At 41.4% G+C, this 10,921-nt stretch overlaps 1 protein-coding gene across 1 annotated transcript; it reads left to right on the top strand.

The window, feature by feature from the left end:
* The first annotated feature begins 383 nt into the window (after nucleotides 1-383).
* LOC107701033 (transcriptional repressor CTCF-like) lies at nucleotides 384-10,690 on the top strand. The gene is made up of 12 exons (XM_016502949.1): nucleotides 384-540; nucleotides 2,343-2,867; nucleotides 2,963-3,302; nucleotides 3,407-3,577; nucleotides 8,211-8,344; nucleotides 8,428-8,548; nucleotides 8,785-8,934; nucleotides 9,069-9,229; nucleotides 9,342-9,524; nucleotides 9,614-9,746; nucleotides 9,964-10,170; nucleotides 10,255-10,690. Exons 2-12 carry the CDS (start codon nucleotides 2,352-2,354, stop codon nucleotides 10,509-10,511), a joined length of 2,373 nt encoding a protein of 790 aa, XP_016358435.1. The 5' UTR covers nucleotides 384-540; nucleotides 2,343-2,351; the 3' UTR covers nucleotides 10,512-10,690.
* Nucleotides 10,691-10,921: the final 231 nt, after the last annotated feature.

The raw sequence follows: 10,921 nt of genomic DNA, 5'->3' as shown, positions 1-10,921 counted from the left end.
TATGTATGTGTATATATATATATATATATATATATATTATACACAAACACATATACACATACACACAAACAAAGAAAAACAAGTAGATAGAATAGAAAAAATAGAAAGCTATTTTGTTGTTTTTGTTGTTTTTTTAAATAAAGAATAAAAAAAAAGATAAATATAAAGTAGAATTAAAATAGAATTAGAGGGTCTTAGAGGGTCAAATAAAGGTGGCACAGATGTGTTTTTAGTCGTTTCTTGAAGATGGGTAAGGCTGCTCGGATTGAGTTGGGCAGATTCAAAAGTAGCGCCCCACACGGCCAATCCGCACACTGCTTGTGTTTCCAGCCCCCCCCCACGCCACCGCCCCCCTGCGTGACGCGCATGCGCAACAGCCGCTCAAGGCCGCCATTTTGTGCGGAGCCTACTCTGCAAAAGCGGGAGAGGATTAAAACCGCTGGAGGTGAAGGACGCAATTTTACTCCGTCTCGTACTGAAGGAAGAACAAACCCTGGGCTTTCTATCGATTTCAACGCGAGAGTAAATCACCAAACGCAGGTAAAACAGCACTACTTTTCCGAAAGGGGGGAGTTTTGCAGGAGCTTTAATCGGCCTCTAGGTGTCACGATGGGGCTCCCAGTCCAGGCGGCTGGCGGGGGGTGTTTGTCTCCCTCTATCGTTATCGAAAATTTAGCAAAAAACATTTATAACCCAGAAGTTCGGGCTTCAGCCCGATTATTAAGTACTATTGAAGCTATATCAGACAGCATTTCACCAAGATGCCATTATTTTACGACAGGATGTTTGCTTCAGTCTTTAGGCCAGGCGTCCATTTTCTGTTTCTTCTCTTTGTTTCCTGTCTTTAGAAACCCGCCGTTTCTTCACGCGCACTTAGCCAACCAGCTAATATGCTATCCAAAGTTAACCAATTTCCAGTCCTGCCACACCCAAACAGTGTAAAACAAGCAACTAAATCCACAAACGTCAAATCCGCGAGGTTTTAAGCGTAATATGTGCGATCTTAAAGCCGTAAAACAGATTTCAGGTCGCGCCTATTGCCGTGTTCGCGCCCCTCCTCGATCAGTTAAATTCAAACCCGAATCGATGAAACATTGACCCGGTTCGGCGATAATAACGTCCCATTACTGCGGCCTGAGTTCGCTCTTTGGTCTTTATCACTCCTGGAATCCAAAATGGTCGGTTTAAATGTAAATAAATAAGCATTAAATGCCTCTTTGGTGTTTTAGCATTAGTTCTGTCGCCGTTGCTAGCGTATTGCGCAGATTAAAATTAAACGAGGAAGATGTCGTTGCTAAATGACACGGATGGCCATTTTCGAGAAGTAAGACCGAGCCTCGCCGCCGAGCACTCCCAGAATCCCGGAGTTTATCGCCTGAAAACACCGCTGAATCGCCGCGGTCGTCGGTCTCGGTGCGACCGCTCACTCTTATAGAAAGACCAACCTCTAGCAACAGACAGAAGGGATAAAAACTGTAGAGAGCTCCCTCTACAACCCGACTGACTGGTAGTGGTACAAAAACACGATTAACCATCTCAGAATGCCCTCTTGCTGTGGAAAATCATAAGGGTGTTTTATAACGTGTGAAGGTAAATAGTGAATACGTTTGCACCGTTTTGTCGGTTTAATGGCTTGGTGGTCAAATACGCGCGATCGTGAGGAAGTAGAAACGAATCGGTTCAGATGATGCTTTCTGACGCCGAATCAAGAGTTCAAGACGTGGTTTTGGTACAATGAAAGTCACGTCTTTCTTTGACTGAAAGTCAAGTTTTGCATGTTTGCTGAGGTTGTTTATTGTTAGTGTTATTAAGCAACAAGAAATCAGGAAGGGGGCCAACACTTTTTCACACCACTGTATGTATATATACACACACACACATATGCATACATAAGTTACATAAAAACAAAATAACAGAAAAGGGGGGTGTGATCAAGAAAAGAGCTTTGACTAGTATGACCTGTAAACTAAAAGTGTGTTTTGTTTTAGACATTGATGACTTGATTTGTTTGCATCCCAACAGGTTGAGCTAGGTAGTAAGAAGCAAAGTTGAGACAGATAGTTCGTTCATCGGAGGCAGAAAGTGGTGGAGGCACAGGTGTAGAGAGATGAAGTATTCATTTTTGATACAGGTAAACTCACAGAATGCTATACAAACACAAGTCGTGGATGTCTATGGAAATGCCAAATCAACTCTATTGTTCACCATTTGCAAGGTTGATAGCAGGCCGTCTCAGTATGTGCAAGTAAACCGACACAGTCCAGACTGCTGTCAGGTAACTTTAACTTTAGCATCCTACATTTAGTGCTGCATTCTAACTTTGTTAGTTTTAATTGGTGTAGGTATTACCCATGGAAGGGGGACCGACTGAGGCAGTGGTGGAAGATGCAGGGGATGCTTTCAAGGCCAAGGAATGTAAAACATACCAAAGGCGACGAGAAGATGAGGAAGTGGGTGCTGAATTGCTGCAGGCTGCTGGGTTAGAGCAAGCCCAGGCTGAAGGAGAGCATGTGGTGGAAGCTGTCAACAGCAGTGTGGAGTTGATGGTGATGGACTCCCTGGACCCTGCCCTGCTCCAGATGAAGACCGAAGTCATGGAGGCTGCTGTTGGTGTGGCTGGTGCCGCCCATGAAGCCACTGTCACCACCGTCGATGATACTCAGATTATCACCCTGCAGGTGGTGAACATGGAGGAGCAGCAGTTGGGCTTGGGAGAGCTGCAGCTGGTGCAGGTGCCTGTTTCAGCTGTGCCTGTCACTGCCGCCACTGTGCAAGAGCTGCAGGGGACGCTGGTGGATGCCACTGGCATGCCTAAAGATGGGGAGCCGGTCATCTGTCACACCCTGCCATTGCCTGAGGGCTTCCAGGTTGGTCATATTTTCTGTTCTGATCAGACTACACGTTTTAAATGCAGTGTGCTGTGATTTTCTGGTGAATCTAAATGATATATCTTCTCCTACAGGTGGTCAAAGTTGGTGCTAATGGAGAAGTGGAAACTGTGGAGCAAGATGAGCTCCAGGCCCAAGATGATCAGCCTCCACATCAGGAGGAGGAGGATATGGTTGAGGCCCAAAATGAAGACCCCGCCTGGTCCAAAGATCCAGACTACACACCCCCTGTTAAAAAGGCCAAGAAGACAAAGAAAAGCAAGCTGCGTTATAACACAGAGGGCGATAAAGACATGGACGTGTCTGTGTATGACTTTGAGGAGGAGCAGCAGGAGGGACTGCTCTCTGAAGTCAATGCTGAGAAAGTTGTAGGTAACATGAAACCGCCCAAACCAACCAAAATCAAGAAGAAAGGTGAGAACATGTGATACACACAGAATGAACAGACACTTGAATGATATTATAGTATAGTGTCAGTATCAGATCTGTACTGGGTCTAAATCACTGTCTGTGTGTAGGTGTTAAGAAGACATTCCAGTGTGAGCTGTGCAGTTACACTTGCCCGCGCCGTTCCAATCTGGACCGCCACATGAAGAGCCACACGGATGAGAGGCCTCACAAGTGCCATCTTTGTGGACGAGCCTTCAGGACTGTGACGTTGCTGAGGAACCACCTCAACACCCACACAGGTACATGATCTCAAGTGCATTAGAATTTATAGGCTATCTAGTAGGGGTGGGAGATATGAGCTCAAATTCATATCACGATATTTTACACTGTCCAGGCGATATCGATATTATATTGCGATATAAGAAAAAATTACAGGCAAAATATTTTAACCTTATATAACGTGAAAAATTGAGGGATTGCACATAGACCTGATAAGACTTTTTTTTTTTTAAATTTTATTGTGCCATTGTTTTTCTCAAAAAGTGCAAACGTGCAACATGAGGTAGGCCTGTATGAATTAAATAAAATTAAAATTGTGTGTTTGAGTAGGCCAGTGGTTCCCAAACTTTTTTTCTGCCAGGCCCCCCTTTTGTAGAGAAAAATATTTTCAGAGTGCTGGAGTTTGTCAGAAATAGAACGTGGCATCAGTTTACTGTCATGAATTTGTTGTCGCGTCGTGCCGCATCCACAGCAGAGAATATCACTGGGTTCTATTTGCTTTTGTCAAATCGCGCCGCTCGCGTCTGGTGTAGACACGTTGTTTTGGTATACGTGTATCTTAAGTATATTCATAATCTGCTTTACGTTTACCTGGCACTGGAAGTCCTTTGACAAACTTGTAACTTTCATGCTTCGAGCAGAACCATGCATCGTTCATTTATATTTCTACATTGCTCCTTGCAATACAACTCTCTCTGATTCTTCAATCACGCCATCTAGTGGTCTGTTATTGATACAACCACAAATACAACTGAAAACGTAGCGTTCAAGCTAGGGATTAGGGGTCGACCGATTATCGACCTGGTCTATGATTTCCGCGATGCGGAAAACGCGGACGGAATCGCGGAATCCAGTCATATTAAATGGAATTTACTGTATGACGCGGAGTGTCACGGAATTTGTCAACGTTTGGATGAATTAATCAAAAGTAGGTCAGTACACTTTCAGTCTGGCGAGTAAACAAAAAAAATATACTAGCCAATGGCGATTCAATTGCCAAGGTGTCCGTTGAGGGTTGAATGTATAAAAACAGTTCGTGCTGCACTGTATTTGTTTTGTCCTATCGTATCTCATATATATTATGTTGTTGCCTTATTAAAAAAAATGCTATACATTTAAAAGAAATGTATTTTAATTTTATACTTGTATATAAATAAATTCATGACTGTTTTTCATTAATGCAACCCTCTACATTGCGAGTAAATCACTCGCATATGCGACTAAATCTTCACTCTGGCCGACTAAATGATGTCTAATATTAGCCAATTGCTAATAAATTCTCATATTTGGCTGGTGCTCACCTATTATCGTCCCTGTTTTGATTTCAGCGAATCAGTTCGAGCAAACGCACCCAACCTGATTAATATTCATGAATCCAGTACCTCATTAATCCCTAGTGCTTTTTTTTTTTTACAGGAACACTTAATGACCAAAAAAAGCACCAGTCCTAAGTTCATGGTTACCAAGTGAAAGAATGATTATCAGTTCCACACACAGAGATATATAAATTCTACGTTTATTTAAATGAGGGAAAAAAACTTCACTGGTATCGGATCGGTATCAGCCAATACTGAACCCTAGGTATCGGAATCGGTATCGGAGGTGAAAAAGGCGGATCGAAGCATCCCTAGTAGTTGGTCCATTACCACCGTGGTGGTGAAAATCTGCCACCGTCACAGCGCCTAGTGTTTAACTGGATACTCGCCAAAATGGGCATTTTGACAATTTTGTTATGTATTTGAACGTTTTAGCGCAGTTAGCCACTCATTTTGGTGTTTGAGACTGAGCGCGGATTGTGCTCTCCACTAATGTAGATCAGTTCGGAGAGAAGAGAGCGAGAATGCGCGGCTGACGTTATTGCCTGTGCTACTGGTAACAAAACGGATCGGCTCGAAATCAGAATGAAGTGAGACTGACTGACCGATCCGGGCCAATCATGAGGAAAATCGGCCGATTCCGATCCCTGGCCGATCGATCTGTGCGTCTCTAAATCTTTTTATTAGTGGGGGAAAAAAAACATTTAATTAAAGTTATAGTTTGGTTTGCAGAGATCAAAGCTTGATCTAGCTCAGGACTGTTTTGATTATCATAACCCTATACGGTATTTTAAGAGAGATTATGTTGTGAATAAAATAGTTTATCCAAAAATAAAACATCTCATCACTTAATCTTTTTGTTTCTTATCCATATGACTTGCAAAAGGAGATTTTAGGCAGAATGATGTGTCATTCAGCTACTTTCTCATATAGCTAATTAACCCTCTATGGTACGCATTATGTTCTAACCATGAAATATTTTTTTGAAATAAGTTTTTATTACATGATTATCATAACCCTATAAGGTATTTTAAGAGAGATTATGTTGTGAATAAAATAGTTTATCCAAAAATAAAACATCTCATCACTTAATCTTTTTGTTTCTTATCCATATGACTTGCAAAAGGAGATTTTAGGCAGAATGATGTGTCATTCAGTTGTACCATATATGCATATCAAATTCATCAGCTTTTTATTGTTTTACATCCAGAAACTTTCCAACAACAAAAACAAGTCTTTTTGAAAGTATTTTATACAAGTTAAGTAAATATATGGTAGCTTGGAACATGCACTAATACCATGTAGAACATGAAAACATAAGAACTTCAAAAATACAGGTATAACGATAGGCGGCTCCCTGAAGTAAAGTGTGTGTTTTCCCAGTCCATCCATTTTTTCCACCATTCATTATGGTGAATAAGAGTTTCTCTGCCATCTCAATTTTGTGTGCCAAATATATTTATTTGTATAAATTAATTGTTTAATTGTAATTACATAATGACTTTCAAAAGCTGAAGTGATTACCTAAATTTATTTGTTAGAATATGTATAACTCAATATTTTAACTAATTGCAAAAGCTGAATAATCAATAAATATCTACGGATTAATCAGTTAAATAATCGATGATTAGTCAATTAATCGTTAGATACTTTACGAATAAGTTTTAATTCGGACTTAATCAGTTACATTTTAGATACCAGTCATACAAGTAATATGAAGAATAAATTATTTAAGAAAAATTCAATATTTGTCATATGCAGTTCATATGTGTACTTTATTCTTCTATTACATCATATTGATATTTGTACTGGTATTAAATTGCACAGTTTAATGGGTAAATTAATTTATCAGAGACAGAAATTGTCAGAAGATGCATCGTCCTACGGAGTGTCTTTCACAGGGTTTTGGCTGCTATATTTATTAACCACCAGATGGTGCTGTTTTCAAGACACTCGAAGCTTTGAATCTTTTCCCGAGAGGAAAGCCTCAGTGCTTCAGGAGGCTTCATTTGCCCATCCCTACCCCCTACATATTTAATTGTGCGTGACATGATTTACACACAGCGTGTGTCTTCTCCAGGTCATGCTCAGGTTGTTCATAAAAGCCGAAATGTGGCCAGATGTCAGCTTTTAAAGTAGTTGGAGCATTTTTAATTACTCGCACTCGCGTCTCGCCTCCCTTCGCCATTAGGCACGTTCAATTTGAAGCAGTGCTGGGCAGGATGAGAGTATGACATCAACTGCGAAAGCATAAGGATCTGTCTGCTCTTATCGCTCTCGCGGTACTTGATGTCATACACTGATCATTGTGCACAGCGGCGCTTCAAGCCGAACGCGCCTAATGTATGCTACCGCGACAAAGCACGTATGCGACAAATGACATCAGAAAAGTGTCAGTACGTTATAATCGGTTATGGTCTGTTACTGAACCGATACCGAATCGTCCTCGTCTGCATCGCGATGCAAGCTTCAAAGGGCTCTACACGATCTCAGCTGAGGAATAAGGGTATTATCTAGCGAAACAATCGTCATTTTGTAAAAAATGTATATACTTTCTAATAGGGATGCACCGAAATTCAAATTCTTGGCCGAAGCCGAAACCGAGCAAAATGAAACACTGGGCCGAAGGTCAAATACGGTTTTTCAAGTTTTTTCCCCATGTATTTTGACAATTTTTTTCACCATTGCATAAATTAAATAGCCAAAATGTACTTTTTACTGTTTTGTCTTGTTTTTCAAAGAAAAAATCAATTACAAAACAATTAAAAAATATTTAACACTGAACCTTTTTTAACATTCTAGCAGACATTATACCAACAAAGCACAATTTAACTTCAAATTAAAAAAGTTGGTAAAATAATATTCTTGAATCAGGCATGTATTTTTTTACTGTACAAATAAAAGCAGCCTTGCTGAGCAGAGGGGACGTCTTTTAAAAAATTAGAAAATATTACAGATCCCAAACACTATAGACAGTTTTAAATGCTTCCACACTGCCGTCATGTTTGCTGCATTATAAAGAGTGCGCGCCTCTCATTCTACGCTGGTTGCTATTTGATCGTGTCGCGTCATTGTTCGGTACAATTTATTCGGTCTTTTCGCTTATTCGGCCAAACACCGAAAGTTTTTTTTGCTATTTTCGGCCGAATAATTTTGGTTGCCGAACATTCGGTGCATCCCTATTAATTTCGACACCCCTAGTATCCACGGTATAGCAAAATCCATATCATGGAACAAAATAATACCGGTAGTCACTTTCATACCGGTATAGCGCCCACCCCTACTATCTAGTGTGAATTTAGAAATTGAAGCAGTCATTTTTTTTTCTTTGTCACAGGCACCAGACCACATAAGTGCACTGACTGCGACATGGCCTTCGTCACCAGTGGAGAGCTGGTGCGACACCGACGCTACAAGCACACTCATGAGAAGCCATTCAAGTGCTCCATGTGTGACTATGCCAGTGTAGAGGTTGGTCTGAGAGTATCATGTTGATTTATTTTTTCTGCATGGAAAGTTGCTTCCAAATTGACCTAAGCCTTGAAACTTTGCAGGTTAGCAAGCTGAAGCGCCACATTCGCTCCCACACTGGAGAGCGTCCGTTCCAGTGCAGTCTGTGCAGTTATGCCAGCAGAGATACCTATAAGCTGAAGAGACACATGAGGACCCACTCAGGTCAGCAGCACTTACCATCTTTCTCAGATTGTGTGATCAGCAACTAAATGGGTTAGAGAAATAGAATTGACGTGAATATTGGGATGTTTTTTTTTTTTTTTTAATCTGTCCTAATGAGGACCCACTCAGGTCAGCAGAACTTACCGTTTTTCTCAGATTGTGTTCTTGTCAGCTAAATCGGTTGGATAAATAGAATTGACATGATTTTGGGATTTTTTTTGTTCCCTGTCCTACAGGAGAGAAGCCCTATGAGTGCTATATCTGTCATGCACGTTTTACCCAGAGTGGTACCATGAAGATGCACATACTGCAGAAGCACACAGAAAATGTGGCAAAATTTCACTGCCCCCACTGCGACACCGTTATTGCCCGCAAGAGTGATCTTGGTAAAACTGCAATGTTCAGCATTTACTATTTTATAGTTGTTGCTGGTTACTTGTGTGCTTTTTAGTAGCAATGTGACAGCTTGGAATATACTTGTGGTGTATTGATGTTTACACATTTACTGTGTCCCTTGCAGGTGTGCATCTCCGTAAGCAGCATTCCTACATTGAGCAGGGCAGGAAGTGCCGTTACTGTGATGCAGTGTTCCATGAGCGCTACGCTCTCATCCAGCATCAGAAGTCCCACAAAAATGAGAAACGCTTCAAGTGTGATCAGTGTGACTATGCATGCCGTCAGGTCAGACAGCTCATGCAAAATTCTCTCCAAATTAAATTGTTTTATAAGCATTCATTAATCAAAGTGTAGGAAACTTTGCTTCACATTTACTCTGTTGTGTTCTTGCTATCAGGAGCGTCACATGGTCATGCACAAGCGCACCCATACCGGGGAGAAGCCATATGCTTGCAGCCAATGTGAGAAAACTTTCAGACAGAAACAGCTGCTGGACATGCACTTTCGGCGCTATCACGACCCCAATTTTGTACCCACATCCTTTGTATGCACCAAGTGCGGCAAGACCTTCACTCGCAGGGTATGGTATATTGAAAGAAGTCCGATGTATTTCAGGGTGCTACTGGATACAGTAAACAGTGTTTAACAAATTGTGTGTGTTTTAAATAGAATACCATGGCCAGACATACAGATAACTGCACTGGTATGGATTCTGGTGATGGAGAGAATGGAGCTCCACCCAAAAGGGGCCGAAAGAGGAAGATGCGCTCTAGAAAGGATGATGATGATGATGATGATAGCGGTGAGTAGTTTGGCCATAGTTCTGCTACTATGCTGGTGGTTGTATTAGAAGTTGAACAAACACTTGCATAAAATCTGTCAATAAAAACTTGATTATCTAAACTCTTTTTTTTTTTTTTTTGGGGGGGGGTTCAGAATGGAATGGATATGGCTTATTGTGCTAATATAAATCATGACCGTTTTAAGAGAATGTTAACGCTGTCACCTGAATATCTTAGATGAGCATGGAGATCCTGACCTTGATGACATTGATGAAGAGGAAGATGAGGATCCTCTTGATGATGACCAGATGGATGTGGAACAGGCTCCACCCAGCGTTCCCATCCCTGCGCCAGCCGAACCTCCTGTCAAGAGGAAACGTGGCAGACCCCCCAAGAATGCACCCAAGGCTTCTCCTACCAAGTCCGTCGCCAAAACCACCACAGGTAACTTGTGCACTGCTGCGTATTAAGATAAACCATTCAAAGCCTCTTTTAACTGGGTTTAACTTAACGATTCTCTGTTTCTAGCAGCTGCCATTATCCAGGTGGAGGATGAAAGCACAGGGGCCATTGAGAACATCATTGTGAAGAAGGAGCCTGAGGGTGTTGATGCAGCTTTAGCTGCCCAGCCAGTGGTGGAGGAAGTGGAGGCTGTCGAGGCTGGTGTAGAAACAGTGCAGCTAGTCGTACCCGAAGCTGCGCCACTAACCTGTCATCTTTACTTGTCATTTCAATTACCATGGCAATATAGAGAAATGATCATTTTGTGCCTGGTCAAGCCTTGATATCTAGAATCGCCGTCACTGCTGTAGAAATGGGTGTTTTTACCCCACCTGTCCAAGAAAATCCCTTCAATGTTAGACATTTATGATGACTTTTATTCTCTGTTTGTTCCTCATGTGCTCTTTCACTGCTCACAGTTGATAATGTTAGAGAGTGTAGAAATGTAGCCATCTGATTATCAAGCCTTATAAAGACATTTATTATGGCTGGGTGGGGTATAGAGGTCATATGAGGTAAGGTGGTGTGGAGAATGTATTGCTGTACAGCTAATAAAAAAATATTGTCCTAATTCAGTGTCTTTTTTCCACTTTTTTTTTTCCCTTAACAGTTGCGTGACTTCAACAGGAATTTGATACAATTGTATGCTACTTGAATCACAGACTCTTTCATTCTTTACCTGGTTACAAAGGTG

The sequence above is a fragment of the Sinocyclocheilus anshuiensis genome, unplaced genomic scaffold (genome assembly GCF_001515605.1).
Source record: "Sinocyclocheilus anshuiensis isolate Anshui unplaced genomic scaffold, SAMN03320099.WGS_v1.1 scaffold1862, whole genome shotgun sequence".
NCBI classification, from domain to species: Eukaryota; Metazoa; Chordata; class Actinopteri; order Cypriniformes; family Cyprinidae; genus Sinocyclocheilus; species Sinocyclocheilus anshuiensis.
The sequence above is the reverse complement of the archived record's forward strand: the minus strand, read 5'-3'. Positions and strand labels throughout refer to the sequence as shown.